The sequence below is a fragment of the Perna viridis genome, chromosome 11, assembly GCF_037379345.1.
Source record: "Perna viridis isolate PV_CMFRI_1.1 ecotype Kerala chromosome 11, ASM3737934v1, whole genome shotgun sequence".
Lineage (NCBI taxonomy): Eukaryota > Metazoa > Mollusca > Bivalvia > Mytilida > Mytilidae > Perna > Perna viridis.
Window position 1 is genome coordinate 416,044 of NC_142455.1, and position 19,459 is coordinate 435,502.

The 19,459-nt window shown below is 33.3% G+C and overlaps 2 protein-coding genes across 2 annotated transcripts; both read left to right on the forward strand.

The window, feature by feature from the left end:
- The first annotated feature begins 6,082 nt into the window (after window positions 1-6,082).
- Window positions 6,083-7,395, forward strand: LOC148602230 (uncharacterized). The gene is made up of 2 exons (XM_088552546.1): window positions 6,083-6,777; window positions 6,952-7,395. The coding sequence occupies exons 1-2, from the start codon at window positions 6,407-6,409 to the stop codon at window positions 7,199-7,201; spliced, it is 621 nt and encodes a 206-aa protein (XP_088408672.1). The 5' UTR covers window positions 6,083-6,406; the 3' UTR covers window positions 7,202-7,395.
- A 4,014-nt stretch (window positions 7,396-11,409) lies between these two features.
- LOC148602231 (uncharacterized) lies at window positions 11,410-11,961 on the forward strand. Its single transcript, XM_088553261.1, has one exon. The coding sequence runs from the start codon at window positions 11,410-11,412 to the stop codon at window positions 11,959-11,961; it is 552 nt and encodes a 183-aa protein (XP_088409387.1).
- Window positions 11,962-19,459: the final 7,498 nt, after the last annotated feature.

Sequence of the window (19,459 nt, forward strand, 5' to 3'; positions counted from 1 at the left end):
AATTTGAATTCAGTGTAAAATTGCAAGCCTATATACCAAGTTTCATAAAATTTGGATGAAATTTACACTGTTTTCCAGGGGGGGGGCAAATTATTTTAGATGGCAGCCATCTACAATAATCCAAAATATGATACTTATTCACACTTAAATGGTTTCATATATCCTTTAAGTTTGGTGAAGATATCTCAAATATTTTTTCCTACATAGAAGAAAAGCATTTTAAAATCACAAAAATCAACCAAATTTTTCATTTTGTTCGTTACCATGCCAACACATGAAATATCAGTTCGCTACTTTGGGATAATATTATAGAGATTATCAAACACTACCACAACACCAATTTTCAAGTTGATAGCTACTTAGATTTAAAAGATATCACTATGTCCTATATTACGACCTATATCCCTTTTCGACCAAAGCATCCCTCCTTTTAATTTTTTTTATTTTTTGCGAAGTGATGATCTATAGGTTAACATTCCCGAAATGTTGAATTTAGCACACAATTTCAAGCCTAAATATCAAGTTTCATAAAATTCTAATGCCATTTACACAATTTTCCAACGGGGCACCTTATTTTGGATGGCGGCCATTTTAAAATGGTGGCTATCTAAAATAATCCGAAATATGCAATCAATCACATTTAGATTGTTTTATATAGCCCTTACATTTGGTGAAGATATCTCAAGACATTCTTCCTACATAAAAATATTCTAAAAGATCACAAAAAACGGCAACATTTTTCGTGTTTTTTTTTTTTACCATGGCAACACAAAATATATTGATTCACTTTTTTTGCATAATATTGTAGAGCTTATCAAACTCTACCACCGCACCAATTTTCAAGTTCCTGGCCACCTAGGTTTCTGAGATATCGCAAAGTCCTAAATTATGACCTATCCTCCTTTTCTGCCAAAGCCCCCCCTCCTTTCATTTTTTTTTTTTTTTGGTGGCGTGCACATCTGTTGGGCAAGGCCAAACTTCTGAGAAAGTTTGCGAGAAAACGTGTGGACATGTTCATTAGTAAATATTTATTACTAGGGCTAATTTTGAAGCTAAGACACTATATTAATGTACTGTATTACACAAAAGCTTGATAGAACTACGGTATTCTGAAAAAGGGAAATAATGGTGTGAAATTCTGAATTTCTTCTGAATAATCCCCTTTTTACGATTTTATAGTAATTATTACCCCAAAGAGGGAATCTAAACGCCGTAATTGATCAGATATATTGGGAACATCATTATCTTAATTATGAATACCTAAAATATGAGTTTTACGGTGTCGGTATGCTCTGAATGAGAATTCTGTTTGATACTGAGAGCAGTTTTCTTGGGATAGGGGTAATATTTTTAACATTTTTTTTAAAATCCTTTCCTGAAAATTAGTGTTTTGTGGTTTATTTATGTAGAAAATGAAATTGTCTATCGAATAGTGCCAAATTTGAGACAGTTTAGTGGAGCAGTAACTTGTAAAGTCGAATTTATGTGACTTTTGACCGAAAAATCGAAAAATCCCATTTTTCGCTTTTTTTTTTATAAATTCTGACTACGGAAATCGCCACAAATCATTGAAAGAGCCCCCAAAAGTATAAATTGTGATTATGATAATACTAAACAGAAAATACCAAATAAGCTATTTTCGCTGTAGCATAAATAGTCTAGGGGTTTTGACATTGAAAAATGTGTCAATTTAAGCAATTTTTCGGTGAGATATGTGTACATTTTTTTTCCATTTTACCGCAACACCCTAAGTGTTACCGCATCTTTCTTGGTACCATTGTAAAGCTGAGACATTGGGCTACATGTACATGATGATATATACATACGTCAGTTTATTTCGTTCTGTAGAAAGTAGAGGTTCATAGAAGCAAAAAACTTTAAATAAGATTTTGCCTCAACAAGGTATAAAAAGTAGCAAAAAAATTACAAAAATTCTTCAGTTTATTTTTGGCGACAAAAGATTCGTAAATGGGAGGTACAAGGGTACCTGAAAATCATATTTTGGTTGATGAGTGGGGGGGGGTTTCACGGGGTGTTATCTTAGCCCACGTACTAAATTCCAGTGGGCTGAATTTATAGTAGTAACGTAAAGGCAAGATTTCATGTAGTGCAATACTCAAATATGATTAGTGATATATTTAGGGGTCGAATATGACGAGTATATATACGAGTACTATTATTGTTAGCCATAGTAAGTTTTTGTTTGGGTAGATATCTTGAACATATAGTTTTCAAAGTTTATTTACGCCCAAATCAAATCATCAATGTATCTAAAAGTATTATTGAATTCATGCAACAGATCATGTCTTGAAAAATATTTAAAGTGTTTAGTCATTAACTGAAATTCATATCAGTAGAGAAACAAATCGGCTATAAGAGGAGCACAATTAATCCCATTGATATATCAACAACCTATCTGTATAGAGTATTACAAAACTGAATGAAAACATTGTCAATTAAAAGACAAAGTATTGGCCAAATCGATGTATGCCCAATTAATGCATTTTTCCTGTCTTCAATCACTGAAAAATGCATTGTAGTCATTATAAGAAATGAATTGAGAACCAGATACGTTGGTACGATTTATGTGATAACAGAGCCGAATCAACGTGTACAAGGCGACTGGCTAGTGTTCCTTTCGTTAGACCTTTTTGTTGAAATCATATTCTAAGACTATGTGCCTAGAAACTAAGCGTTCTTACAGGAACAGACAAACCTGTCTAAAGTGACCTTTCAAGATTGATAAACAGAATCGTAGACCTGTAATTGAATTTTATTATTTAATTATATAATTACAGGTCTATGATTCTGTTCTATGTGTAAAGATGGTAACCGATAGATGTTCGGTAATTCTCACAAAGTTCAATATTGACAAAGTAATTTTAGTGAAAGTACTTACATGTATAAATAACATTAGGGTTTCAAATCATTCTAAAAAAAGTTAAAATTGACAGTTTAAGCATTAAATGGCTGACTATTACCTGTATATTTCGGCAAAACTTCTTTCAAATGTCATATTTAGCAAAATTATTTATTTTAAGCACTTCAAATTTATCTATATGGTCTTAAATCAATGCAGAAAATGTAGAAATTGTAAATATTAGTTTCCTATTAGTGGCTAAAATTGGCAAAATATATGAGTGCAAGCACTTTTAATTTCCATAAGGGTCTAAAATTATTGTCTAAAATGCTATTATAATTTTTTTTTCAATATAATCATGGGGGTGACTGCGACACATATATTTCAGTCAAAATTCTTCAAAAATGTCATTTTCTTGCAAGATTTACGAGTGTGAACACTTGAGCTTCATAAAGGTCTAAAATGTTTGTATAAAATGTTTGACATTGTCAATTTAAGTACTCTTCATCATACTGGTGACAAAAACAAATAAAAGACAGTCCAAATCCAAAGTCGGGATCAGTAAGTTTTTTGTTGGTACTGCATACCATACATAAAAGTTGTGCCAAAAATAAAAAAACAAGTGTAAACATAGCAAGGCTTCTTTCACGTCTTACGACTCGCGATTCTGGTGCTACGCCTTTTTTCTGAATCACGTACATGTACTGTATGTAATTCAGTTGTAGAGTATTTTTCTAGACAATGAATATCAGAATCTGTCAGAAACTCTTCTAATCCAAGTCACAGTTTCACGTGGAACAGTTCCTGACAGGAGAGTGTCACGACCCATGACAGATTATGACAAAGCTGACAGATCCTGACAATGTGTGTCGTGGGTTAGAACAATTTCTGGCAGTTTAGAACTGTTTTATGACAGCCAATCCTGACAGAATCGAAGAGAGGTTAGGTTGGAAGTGATCGAAACTGTAAGACAGGAGACTCATTTTTACATAGAATACACTACAAAGAAAATTCGTTTTATCAGTCTTTAAAACAGGTTATTGCGGAATACAGGTGCTTGTTAATACAGGTTAGACTGTACATAGATGACCATGCAACAATTGATAACAACAAAGGTGACACTAATTATGATTGATTTGACAACTAGTGCGACTGGAAAATTTAGAAAGTGAAAAAGGCCCTTGAGCTGTAGTTTGTGGTTCAATTAATTAGGATATTGGCGAGTTCTGTGTTCATTCATTTATATGTTCCATGTAAACCGACAACAAACCTGCATATTACGCAAAATGGCGCTTTGTTACAATGCAACATCATTTTAAAGACGCATTGTCTATTAAATTGTCGAAAACGTCTTTACCGCAGGTGGAAATTTCATATTGTATGTTAATAAATATGTAATTTCATATTGGCCCTGTTTTAGGTTTGAGGTTTGTCATATTGGTCGAGGCGGTCGTATTTATCCCCAGGCATCGCCGAGGGCTAATACGGCTGCCGAGGCCGATATGATTGACCGAATTCCAGATTCTGGATTTCTCGGGTAAACGAAGTAAGTAAGTTTCAAGACCAAAGTTTTGCTTAAATAACTCATAGAAAGATCCTCTTTAGGAGTTATCAATGTCACTATACCATTTTTGAACGAATTGATCTTGCTATATCTGCTTAATTAGTTGTTTGTATAAAGAAAAATCTATAAATTGTTGATCGGTGAATATATAGCTTAATCCACATGAATCAAATATTGACTTCAGGAACGAGATCCACTTAAAATTACAAATATTATCAAAATGTAAATTAAACATAAGTTTAAATACAATACAACCTAGTTTATTTTCGTTTTTGAGGAGGCGAGAGTAAAATGACACCATCCTCAGTTTTATATCTATGTCTAAAGGGAATCGGCCAAGTTCTCCATACACCATGAAGTTCGGCGTACTTTTTCCAACATTAAGAATTCGCTTGCAAAATTTCAAGTGAACCTTTTCTATGGAATTTGTATTTTCAAATCCCCAAATTTCAGATCCATATAATAAAATAGGAGCAATCATAAAATCAAAAAGCTTTAATTGAATGTCGATAGGTAAATTCAAGTTTCGAATTTTAGTGTAAACGGCAAATAATGCCTTTTCAGCTTGTTCAACCAATTTACTTTGGGCATCAGTGAATGAGCCGTTATACTTAAGCAATAATCCTAAATAATTATAACTGCCGACAATTTCAAATGATGCATCATTAAGTTTAAACTCTGGCAGTCGCCGTGGTTTGCGTTTGCAAAATATCATAACTTTAGTCTTGTTAGTATTAACCGATAATTTCCATGTATCACAATATGCCGAAAATATGTCTAACGATTCCTGCATGTTGTCGCTCGCATCATTTCATCTATACCGGGCGCTTTGTTATTTTTAAGATGTCAGATTGCTCTCAAGACTTCGTTTTCACAGATCGGAGCAATGAATGAAGTGTATCATTTATTCGGGCTTACAAGTACATAATCAATCAAACTAATATTTTTACATGAAGTTTTTCCAATATCTCTATCTTCGGAAACTACCATTTGCTATATACAAAGATAAACGTTTACACATTTCTATCAATTTATGACCATAATTGTTACACCGACCAACATCTTGAGAGATATATTATTCTCTTGTAGTATTTTATATGAATACATATTAGCAATGATATTATCATCAAATTCATTAAGTAAATTAAGGTTTTGAAAAAGCGCATCATCAGGAATTAATTCTGATTCTAATTCCTCAAATGCAGAATCTCATGCATATTTTGAGTTTTCAGACGATATATACACACAACCGTATAACAATTTTTGTAGAAGACCTGTGTAATTTGGCAAAATTTCAAACCACTGTACTAGTTCAGATTCTGTTTTTATAAAATTCTTTTTTATACATAACAATAATACCACCAGACTTTCGTTTGACATTTTTCCTATTTTTAGTAACGTATTCGTAACCTTGTGGTACATCAAGAACATCAAATTTATCTAGTTTTGTTTCTAAAAAACATATAATATCATACTCTTGAATTAGTTCAATAAAGTCAACATTTAGAAGCTTTGATTTTAATCCGCAAACATTAACGAATGTCACTCTCAATTTGTTTACCTGTCGTTGTGTATTGGGTCGTGATCGTTCATGTGTGTCTGATGTGATGTCCTAGTTCATACCTGGAATGTGAGGTGTTTCACGGGGTGCGTATAAATTGAGCGACATTGTCTTTTCAGCGACTATCTTTTGAGCGACGCTTTTTGAGTAATTGCGTATATCATTTGAGCGACATCAAATCAATACAAAATATAAAAACGGCATATAAATTCAGCGACATATTTTTTAATTGATTAAATACAGATGTACATAAAATTCACATAAACGGTCCACCAGTTCGCACTGGTCAAAACTAGCCCTTTCTCGAATGTATTAGTTCAACTTCAGTGAATCGACCAGTACTTTTTCCCTTCTGAATATCACTCAAAAGATTAAACGACAATAAATAAAGACAAAAATATATTAGTGAAATACATTTAAAATGGAGATTGAGAAGTACACAACGAATCGACAGAAAGAAGGTATAGTTGTTGATGGATTTAAGTATAGGCTTGACAAATCATATATTGCCACACATCTTTGGAGATGTATAAAAGCCAAATGCAAAGCCCGATGCAAGACAGATTTAACGGATTTGATGATATTGGATGGACGTAATGAGCATAACCATGAAAAGGAGGAAGAAAGAAAGATACAGAGACACAACATCAGACAAGCTTGCAAGAGAAAAGCTGAAGACAGCATAACAGAACGGCCACACAAGCTAATAGTACATGAAGTTGGGAAAAAAGAGAACGCTAGTTTAGTCCCAGAAGATGTTGGCCTGATAAGACAAGCTGTTTATAGAGTAAGGTATGTTCAATAAAAGTATTATAATATGATCATGATTACTAAAAATGAAGAAAACAACAAAAGTGTTGTTCCATTGCTTATCTTATTATTAAACATATATAATGATTTTGTGTCATGTAAATTTATTCCATATCCTATGAGTTCCTAATATTATTTATTTGTTTATATTTTCAGGAGAAAGACAACGCCAAAGCTACCAAAATCAAGAGAGGAAACCCACGAAAATCTTAAGGACTACGATTTGATGTCTACAAATTTAGAGAAAATGATGTACGCCAATGATGCTGAGACGGGTATTATTATGCTGACTACAAAAAGCAATATGGAATATTTTTGTGAGCCCATTGTGGAAATTTTTGGTGACGGGACATTCAGATATTGTCCAAAGTTTTTTCTACCAACTTTACACATTGCTTGGATATAAATGTGACGCCGGTTTTGGGTGTGTGTGTTTGGTGTTGCTTTAGTGCTTGTGCTGCTTCAACCTTTGTTTACTGCCATTGTTTGCTGGCTGATCTATAATGGTTAAATAAAACAAAGATGGCTGTTGAACTTTATTAGTTGACATCAAGGGCGCAAGTCATTTATAATAATACAAACAATAAAACACAAAATACAATTTAAAACACAATAGTAAACATAAAATCATTTGACTAGAGCATCACAACTGACAAGCATATCTAGTCTATAAAAATACATCAATATCTTACTCTTTGTGTTCTTGTATACATGTATCTCTCTTTTGTTATTATTCAATAAAACTAAATTAAACTTTTTCTTAAATGACTCTATTTTTATTTTTGTTATGAATTGAATACTTTTATGTTTGAGGAAGCTCTAATTGTAAAAGCTTCTGCTTCAAAGATCTATCTCAACATACCTAGTTTGACTTTTAAAATTTGCATAAACTACAACTTAAAAATATAATTAATATGCATTCAAGCTCACATATCTGGGTGTAAAATCTAATTCCAAATAACAGTTTGACCCGCCAAATTCATTTATTTACAATTGGGTTATCTGCCCTTTGGCAAAATATTTATAAAACAACTCCGGAACAATAACGATATATTCCGTAAACATAGCTATTACATTTTCTATAAAAACCCAAATATGTTCGCTTTCTTCAACAAGCCAATTTTTACTTTTTTTTCTTTAACATATTTACATAAATCTTTATAAAAGCATTGTCGCTATTTTAAGTATCTATTATTTACATTCTACAAATCTATATTTTTCATTTATCCTAATTTGAAATCTTAATATTCATTTCTTTAAAATAAAGCATAATTTATCAAATTGAAATTAAAAGTTATTAATGAATTTCAAAACTTATCACTTGAAAAACAATGAATAATCAGAATAGTGAATCATAAAGAACTTACCTATAATGGTTAAATAAAACAGATGGCTGTTGAACTTTATTAGTTGACATCAAGGGCGCAAGTGATTTCTTAAATTTCTCAAACCTTAAAGTTGAGACCACGTGCGATTTCCCAAGACATTCAACAAGCCAATCAAAACTATTCTGACCTTGAATTAAAGACCTCCCCCTTTTGACCATTGGTCAGGCAATCAGTAATTCTTACGTTTTATCAAAAATCCCTAATAAATCTAGAGTAACCTTAATTACGCAATATATCAATTAGTATGTCTTGACCTTATCCAGTCAAGAACGCAATTAACAAAGACAAAGTTTACTTAAAGTATTTTCTAAATTGCTTTGGCATTTACTAAAACAACATAGCGATAAGAGGATTATGTAAAACTTATCAAGACTCTTTTTGTGAAGCTTAAAACTCTTTATTTTTATCACTTAAAGTTTAACATGCTATATCTTATCTAATATTATGTAAAACCTTATTTCTTTATGAAAAACCTTATTTCTTTTTCTTTATTTCAAATATATATTTTCTTGTTAAAATAGAATTCTTTAATACCAATATTTATTAATAAAATGTATTTATTATCTTTTTATAAAATTGATGCACTTTTGTGCATCACATATACACGGACGACAAATATATACTGATGTTATGTACGTATCAAATTTAAAACATGTACATCTAATTTCAGGTTGTCATTTCCATTTGTCCCAAGCTTGGTGGCGTAAAATACAAAGTCTTGGACTTGCTCAGGAATACAAATGTTCAGAGTCCGTTATAGGGAGATGGTTGAAAGTATTTTTCGGTCTCAGTTTTCTTTCACATGTTGAAATTGAGGAGTGCATGGCCTTAGATATTTGCTCAAATACACCTGAAGACCCACGTGCTACAAAATTTGCAGATTATATTGTGCATAACTATACAGAGGCAACCTCACAATATCCTCCAATGATTTGGTCAGAACCAAGACTTGATGTTAAACGGACAACAAACGGATGCGAGTCTTTTCACAAACAGTTTAGTGAAATGTTTTATAGCCATCATCCGAACATTTATGATTTTTTGGAGAAGGTCAAACTTATCCAGACATACAACAGTCTTAAGATAAGAGCTTCTATGCGACCAATGCTTTTGACTATTAACGAAAAGTCAAATGTGCAGCAGATGCGTGAATTCCAGGAACAGTACAGAGCAGGCGATATCTCAAGACTTGAGTTCGTTAAACTTACGGCATACAAGTCTCAGCCGGTCATCAATTTATAACGATTGTGTACATAGAAGTTTTTAATAGTACATTATTTTTAACAATTGTAAAGTATTTTATATAAACTATGTGGTTTCAGTGAACAATAAACAAACACTATATCCTGCTCAAAATCCTACTTCCACCTCCCCGTGGTGAGCAGGGGACACTGACTAACGGAAGAGGTAATAAGTATTTTCTCAGGTAAATGTCGCTGAATTTAAAAAATAAAAAGTCGCTCAATTTATATGTGTTTTGTCGCTGAAAAGATCATGTCGCTCAAATTAAAAATATGCAAAATGTCGCTCAATTCATCATCTCCCGTTTCACGGGGGTTCGGAACGTACGGCTGACCGTCTACAATAAGGGTATCATACACTATTTTTGCATTTCGCTTGAGCCTTTGAAATTCTTTTAGTTTAGGTATCAGTGCTTTCCGATGCTCGCTAATCTCAACTGGATACTGTTGGAAAACAGAATATCTTGGGCTATTTTTAAGTTTTTCATTTGCTTCTCCAAGAACTTTCTGGTGATCATCATATTTTGTAAATCTTGCAATTATACTACGATGCTTTCCGTCACGCCGTGGCTTTAATCTATGAACGTTTTGGAATTCAATTGTGTTTGCACCTTCAATTTTCAGTTCTTGATTAATAAATTCTTTTATTAAATTTTCTGTTTCTTCTCTAGTTTCATCTGTATTTTCAGGTAAGCCAGTAAAAATTAGATTGTACTTCATAGAATGGGTTTGAAGTTTCAGATATTGTTCATGTAATTCTCTATTTTGATTTTCCAGTACCCTATTTTGTTCCTCAAGATATTTCATTCTATCCTCTATAACATAATGATGCCTTTCCTCATTTGTCAAGGTTCTTGAATGCTGGTCTTGAAGTGTTTTTATATCATAGATTTCTTTTTTCATTGAGTTTATATTAATTCAACAGTTTGTAGTTTAGTATTTATTTCTTCCAGCATATCAAGTTGAAGTTTATTTTGAATCATATTGTTGGTTGTGTTTACATTTTCAAGTCTATTATTCATAATATTCCTGTTTTGTATGATGACCTGTAGTGCCATATCTGTGTTTGATGTAACTATAGGTTCTGTGTTTGACATACAGGGATTGCCTTGGATGTTGGATACTATGGGTTGTTGTACTGGTGTACTAGACTGTGGCTGGGTAGGGTACATGGGTGGTGGTGGGAGTGGAGACCTGAATCCAATTTGTGAAGTATTTTGTGGAATTTGCATTATAGATGGCTCTATGTATGAACGTTGAGGGCTATTCGTACCATATATACTCTGATTTGCTTGTGTTATGACTTGGAATAAGTTCATATTGGGTAACCTTGGTATCGTTGTGGTCGCCGCCATGTTTTCGTTTTTGTTTACAATTTTCTCGGGTGGGGTAAGTCCTGATTTAGACGAGTTACTCCTATTTCTTTTCTTTTTACCCATTTAATGTTTTAGCGAATTGTCCATGAAACATCTTCAACAACACGGAGTCACTTAAACCTTGTGCCACCAGGTATAATTACACTTTTTCGTAGAGCTATCGTGAGTACGTCTTGTCTACCCCGCCATTTTTCCAATTTTTATTAATTGGTCAGTTTTTGACCTATTTAAACATATTTTGGGTAGTTGGTTGATAACATGCTTTATTAACCCAAAATACGATTATTATTGTTTTTTCATATCCGTGCATCATTGGACAGGTGTGATGGAATATGTGATCTTTAATCAAATTAACGGAATTAAATGATTAAGTATTACTAGTATTACTAGTTTGTTCATGTATCACCCAGGTGATAATAGAACATTTCCGGAGGGAGCGTATGAAGGTAATTTTAACTTCTCAAAACGAATTCATGCATTGTTTGTCGATACATTTAGGCGACACGCCGTACCCTGGCATTCCGAACAGAGAACAGCTATTTCCTCCATGGTCATGAACTGGAGCATATAACAACTGCGAAATATCTAGGTGTTTCTATAACATCAGATATGAAGTGGAACCAGCACATATCAAACATCTGCAAGAAAGCAAACAACACCTTGAGCTTCTTGAGACGAAATCTTAACATCAGAAATGCCAACATTAAGGAGAAAGCTTACCAGTCATTAGTTAGACCAACCACGGAATACGCATGCACAACATGGGACCCATACTTGAAAGAGGACACACACCGGATTGAAATGGTCCAGCGTAGAGCGGCCAGATATGTATCGAACAGATACCACAACACTTCTTCAGTTACCAACATGCTAGAAGATCTAAAATGGCCAACACTAGAAGAACGTAGGAGGAGAGCTAGACTTGTACTAATGTACAAACTGGCAAATGGTCTGGTGAAAATCGACGCGACCAACAGATTGAGCAGTCCAGCAAACCTCAGTCGAAATATGGGCCTACACTCCTACCAATTACCATCATGCAACACAGTACTGAGGAAAGAGTCATTCTACCCAAGAACCATCCGGGACTGGAATGCTCTGCCCACTGACATTGCCTCTGCCAAGAGTCTTGAATCTTTCAAGGCTCATTTACTTGATTAAATTAATCAAGTTGTTTTTACTTGCACAGTTAATTGTACAACACACTTTGTTAATTTTTCTTTTAATGGCTACTAAAAGTAAAATAGGGCATTGCGCACTAAACGTGACAGTGACAGTATCATCAGTAATTGATGGCGGTCGCGAACTGGTAGAAGAAGAGAAGTGTTCACCAAACAAAAACAATGATATAAGATGAAGAAACCGAAACAATGCGATGAAGCGTAAGTTTTTATTCTTCGGTTGGAAGGAAATAAAGTTCATTCCATGTAAAAATTTCGAGCCCAGTAGATCAATTAGAATTAATCGTGTAACTCCAGCATTATGTCAGAACACACCAAGGAGGTTCTATTCATTTTTGAGAAATCAGTCAAAAATCTTCCTTGAAGAGAATAATCAAATTGAATGTAACTTTTAAATTCGTTTTGTATCAGCCGTTTCTCCGATCGAAGGGGTTTGAAATTCAAGTAATGTCCGTGAGCAATTTATCCGTTTATTTGCCAGATTAATCTATAGAACGCCTAAACTGTCTGATGAGATACACGTTTACTTATGTGTTGTCAGTTTTATATTACTTGCTGTGGTTAAATAATTACATGTGGTCATTTTGTATTTACGTTATGTATGAACATCATTACATTATGTTGTTTTGTCTTTACATTCTGCCATTTCGTCTTTACGTTCAGTCATTTCGTCTGTATGTTCTGTCGTTATGTCAACATATATTTACGTTATGTGGATTTATCTTTACGAGCAGTGTTTTTATTATTGTTATTACGTGAGGTCGTTTCGTCTTTACGTTATGTCGATCTCTAAATACTTTATGTGCATCTTTCTTTTCTTTACGTGCAGTGATTTCTTCTTTACGTGATGTGGACAAAAATGTCATGATGACGTGTCACCCCGGAACTTTTCGATCGTGTAAACTTCAAATCAAACCGTAAAAGGCTACATAGACGCCACAACGCCGATTAAAAAGTGCTGGACGAAATTAATTTGGGTAGTCTATCCATTAACTTAATTATACAAAATGAAAGAGTAATTCATCGAGAAAAAAAATGCAAAGAAAATTGGCCATTAACTACTTCTAATGCTTTGAACACGCCAAAGTAATTTGAAGTTTTAGTGGTGAAAAGTGAAAAAAATAAAGAAAAATCTAATATATACTTACGATTTCATTTTATTTTTTCACCAGTTAAACGGCAAATTACTGTGATCAAACGCTTCTGTTTTACACGGGTTTCGAAAGGGAGTACATAGAATTACAAAGTATCAACATGCAGCAATATTCCAACAACCAAAACTACAAAGGAAAGTGAGTCAAGATCAACACACTCAAACATCATAGCCATCCATACTCGGTTCAAAAAATAATCACAAAAACAGAAGTGGTGCCAGGTGTTCCTGAATGGTATACAAATAGTATGTTGGCTGAGATAACAATCGCCCCTCCCCCCCCCCCACTCATCAACCGTAATATGATTTTCAGCTTCCCTAATGCCACCCATTTACGAATCATTTTGTCGCAAAAAAAAAAAAACGCAAGCATTTTTGTATTTTTTGGCTACAGTCCATCGTACACATGTTCTGTCTTCTCTGTAGTAAATATTTTACTTCCTGTTGATTGTGCATATGAACTCCCGTCTCTTTTGCTCGAAATTTAATCACTCTGTATTAATGTATGATTACTATAATACATGTATCTATGTTATTTTGTGGAGACATCTTACAGAAAATCAATTATTTTGAAGCATTTCATTTTTCAAAGGAAAGTTTGCATTTTCGTTTGGGATTTGAAATCATTGTGTGTTCGAATCATGAAAACCATGTTAGTTTGTACCTTACAAAAACTACATATTCCACACTATAATACTAGCAACTGTAATCTATTTAAGATTATCAATGAACACTAGTGTGTCAGTATCGATTTAGTGTAGATGTTAGATTTATAAAAAAACCCTAAGCAACAGATACATGTATATGGAATACATAACCACTTAATCTATATGATTGCATGTTTAACTCCTTCGGACTAGTTGTATTGTTGTTTTTTATATATATATATATATATATATATATATATATATATATATATATATATTTCTCACATATCCAATGCATTACACTGGTACAGAGACAACATAGAAATACAAACAAGACTATTTACAATATATACAAACAAATAACACAAAAAGGATGAGAGAGGTTCTGCAGATACCTAGCTAGGAGGGTAAACACACGAGTTTATACATCTAATCAATTTACAAAGCTTCAACAGGACTGGTTTTTGTTTGTTTGTAAAAAGTGAACAAAATTTAGGTATATTTGGTCTGTTAGTTAAAACTGTTTTAAAACTGTCAGCTTTATTACGCTTAAACATTACCCTATATACATGCTCATAATAAAACAATGCATTAATTACAATGTTAGTTAAAACTGTTTTAAAACTGTCAGCTTTATTACGCTTAAACATTACCCTTTATACATGTTCATAATAAAATAATGCATTAATTACAATCATATTCTATAAACTTCATTCCTGATTATATCCCAGTTAAAGGGGTGTTATGTTTTAACTTGTTTGTTAGCCTGTAGCGTTTTCGGTGTGTTTGAATACTAATCATAATTAAAATATCGAATTTAAACCGCCGTTCGTATCTGTTTTCACAGACTCTGAGGTGCTATTATATTTATGATATGCATATTAAGACTTGATTGTTCTATATAAACCGAACTACCAACTACAAGTAAACTTGAAGCCTAAACAACAATGTATATACAAGTCAAATCAACAACTTAACGTTAACCCTGGAGCACATAGGACATCTAGTTCCCGAACACACTGTTTCAAACAAGTCCACATGTAATTACAAGCCACCGTTTCCAGGGACTGCGATCATTCACTAGCTAAAGAAAATAGAGTTGCGGAACAACACGATAGCTTGCAACTATCCTCCTTGGAACTGCTTGCTTTTAAAACAACAAGCTTCTGAATAGGAAGTTCTATGCTATAGTTTGCTGCTTTTTATACCAAGAGCACGGACCTCGTCGAAAGCGTCCATATATTACAACTGCAAGTATAAAGTGATTTTCAATGATTTCTATTATACAAATTGCATTTTTGTCACAAGCTGTCCGGCCGTTGGTACTTTATTTTTTTTGTTTGTCATCGCAACTCTGAACTGAAATTCACACATTTGGAATGTAGTATGGGTAAACATTTGTAGTTGTGTATATTACCTGGACATTTTTATATTTGGTTTCTTGAAATGCACTTCTGACAAATTATTCTGTAAAACTCCTCAAATTCCATCATACTGTCAAAGGTGGCCAAATTGTTCGTATGCGCAATTTCAATTCATGAAAACCTCCACCCTGAAACCGACATGCACTTTCTTCAGTGTGTGGACATGTGTACGTTAGCGTGCTCCACAAGTTCTTTCCTTAACAAATTGCTCCTCGCTTACGAACGTTTAGCAGTATCTTTTTAGTACAAATTCCAGAAGCTGAGGACACCTATCAATATTATAAAAATGATATCTAACTATCCGTGTATAAACCTAAATGAGGTAAGCCAATGAGACTATTTTCCTGCGGTAGTGTACTATTATCATTATCGCCAATATTTTATTAAAATAATAAATTTCATCTTTGTTTTAATAAAACAAAACAGAAAATCTGTTTATGTTTACAAAAAAAAAACATTAAATATTCCGCCTGTATATAAAACAATAACACCTTTGTTACATGTTTCACATTATTTTATTAAATACAGGTGTGATATACAGGTCTGTTTTCGGCAAATAAACTGTAGATTGTTCTAATCTAAGAAAATATCCACTTTCAACCAATTGTAACGCATCGTTAACCAATCACAAGAAGTTGTAATTTTACGATTCATTTACGAAATGAATGCTTACAAGTAGAAAACACGTTCGTTACTTTATGTTCTTTGTGCTGTTTTCCATGTCTGGTCGTTGTCCCTGGGTTACATTCTTTTGATTAACGCTATAACCTTGGTTCCCTTGATTACTCTTTCTTAACCAGTCCTGATATTATTAATCAAATTGTGCCTATTTTGTCTAAAAAATAGGTGAGAAAATAGCAGAAATGATTGAGTCACAAGTCAAAGTTTATCTAGAAATTGAGATTCGACCCTGAAAGAGACAATTTCTCAACAAGAAATAATCGACTCTCATCCCCAGAAAATATGCAGCCAATTCCTCAAAATTCAATCCCTTGAGTCTACAACCAACAAACACAATGACATTATCAATGAGCACGATGCTGAGCTTAATTTTCAGCATAAAAAGATATGTGAACTGGAAAGCAGGATAGAAAATCCGGAACAATATCTCGTAGAACTAGCCTACGATTCCACAGTATTCCAGTGCTTGTGGACTATAGGGGAAGAGTAGTGCACTCTGTTGACACAGATCAGCTTGTGCTCGATGTATGTAACAACAAACTAGGACTCAGCACAACAAATAACATTGGGAGGACCCATGTAATTGGAAAACCTTTCAATGGCAAGTCCCAAGTTATTGTTAGGTTCATTTCATATAGAGTCCGAAACCAGGTTTATTCCAAAAAATACTGAAAAATGATCCAAATAGTACGTTTATCACTGAAAACCTCAACCCAACACAGAACCAATTTGACCAAAAAGTTGAACTCAGATACAATAAACTTATTAATGTCTAGTGGACAATCGACGCTAGAATATATGTAAAAACAATGGCAACCGTATTGTCAATAACTTCGATGAGATTGCGGTAATAGAAAGGAGGATGCGACTGCATCAAGATCTGGGGTTAAGACCAATACTCAAATGGTTTCTCTAACAGTAATGAACAAAACATAGAACTAACATCCGAAAAAAAGTGACCTCCAAGTTTCATAATTCCAAAAATGTAAATCCGAACCTTATGACAAAACTTGCATAATCTCAAATAGTTTTTTTTTTTTTTTTTTTTTTTATTTTTTATTATTATTATTTTTTTTTTTTTGTATTTAATATAATTGCTTATTTTTATTATAGATCCGAAATTATTATGTGATGCTCTTTTTGATAAACTCTGCAGTATTTAAAAAAAAACTTGCAAGTCTAAATCCTATCACATCCATACGATTGTTTGTAAATACATGTAAAACCACCTCTTAAAAAAAATGACCGCTTTTGTTTACATTTAAAACACCATTGAACTCTCAGGATATGCAAATTCACTTTGATTATCCTTTTTTATGTAATTTGTGTTCTAATGACTGTAGGAACTCGGCAAAGATCGACTGTGTTAATTTACATTCTAAATTTGCCATTTTTATGAAGTCCATATCTTAAGGAGTTAGACCTAAGGTAAGGGACATAACTCTTACAAATCATTGCAACGTTTGTATTCACCATTTTATAACAATCTCATGTAAGCATCACAGTAACTAAGACTTTTTGCATTCTATTTCAAAGGACAGGTTGAAAGGCTACGGTGAATACGATACAAATATATCAGTGATTTTAAGTGTTCTTTCCCTCATCCTAGGTGTACCTCCTTCAGAGATGCATGTAAACAATACATGTGCGACAATTTATTTTGAAATGTGTACTACTTTTTCTTTCTACTCTTTGTTTATGTGTGATGTGAGTGCACTGATATATTCTGACAAACAGAAATGTTGCTGCCCGATATTGCTTACATGTACTATTTATCCCAACCAATGGGTACATGTAATAGTGTTGAAGAATACAGGGCAGCAATAGGACATCAGCAGGGGGAGTCTTAAACAAAGTACTTTAATACACAGTAACCTTTCTCCGTCGTTCGTTACGATATTACTTACCAATGTTAGGTGTTCACTACTGAGACTCGTGGTCTCACTTTCTGTCTTACAATGTTCTACACCTAATATCAATGTATTATTTCTACTATACTTACTGCACTTTATACGTCTCATAGGAAATGTCGAGCAAAATCCAGGTCCTCCGAATCATGACAGTATCCATATTGTTGAAAATTCGTTATCTATTTGCAACATAAATATTCGTAGTGTTCGAAATGAATTATAATTTTTTGGAAAATTTTGCAGATGAATTTGATAATATTCTGATAGTCACCAAGTCAAAATGTGACAATAACGGAAATGATAAAGATTTTGAACTTGAAGCTTTTCAAAAAATGTGGTCCGTAAAGACCGGAATAGAGCTGGAGGTGGAATATTAATCTACTCCAAAAACGAAGTAAGTATATCCAGATTAAATCACTTAGAAAATCAAGTAGATGAAATTATATGGGTAGTTAAATCACGTGGTCTACATTGTTCTTTGTTTGCCACTTATCGACCGGAGTGGACAGATGAAGGCTATCGGTCACAAAACATGCTATTGAATTGGCGTACCGATGTAATCAAAATATTATCATTACCGGTGACTTAAACTCTGACCTCCTTGTCAAAACTAATGATAAGCTAATTGATACAACATTTTAAATCTAAGTAATGTAAAGATAAACCTACTAGGGTAACTGACCATAGACAGACGTTGTTAGACTCCATCATAATATCTGACTCCTTAAATTCTTTATAGTCGGTCGTATTAGATGTTAAAAGAAACATCAGTGACCACGATGCTGTAATAGCACTAGTTGTATGTCCTAGACCGACTTTTCGATCTTTTAACCGGAAAATCTGGCTATATGATCATGCAGATGTCAATAATTTTTCCGAGATGATGCGCGATACAGACTCATTTTGGTTTGATTTGTTTAACGGAAAATCTGCTGACGAAACTTGCGAAATATTTACCAAAAGATTTCAGGAAATTGCTGTTGACAGTATATCATGAAAACACGTTACCATCCGCAGTCGTGACAAGCCATGGTTTAATAACCAAATTCGTAAAGAAATCCGTATAACAGATTGACTACAAAAAAAGGGCAAAAGTTTGGACGCGATTCAGATTTGTACGGTATAAAAACAAAGGAATAAAGTTAACAATTTTAAACAATCACTGAAAGAAAAAAAATGAAAATAATTTAGATAATATTATCGAATCCTAAGGCATATTGGAAAATAATGTAAATATTAATCAAATCAAACAAAGGTTCCAATGAATTGTCACCCTTACAAAACATTATCAATGACCGCAGTGTAGAAGCAAACGCTTATAGAGACGAAGATAAATGTAACCTATTAAACAAGTATTTCTCATCAATATCAAGAATTGATGATGATAACATAAATCTTCCTGGTTTCCCAATTAAAACTATGCTAGACTTGATATACCAACAGCAACTTTACAGGACATTGTCGACGTCATTCAAACTCACAGGCTAAATAAGGCATCAAGGCCAGACCTGATTAATCATAGGATGTTAAAAATATATACCCCGAATTGCTAAGCCACTAAAATTGATATTCAATTAATTATCACAGCATGGTATTTTTCCCTCGCAGTGGAAACTTTCAAACGTGATTCCAATTTTCAAGAAGGGTTATACTTCATTGCCCT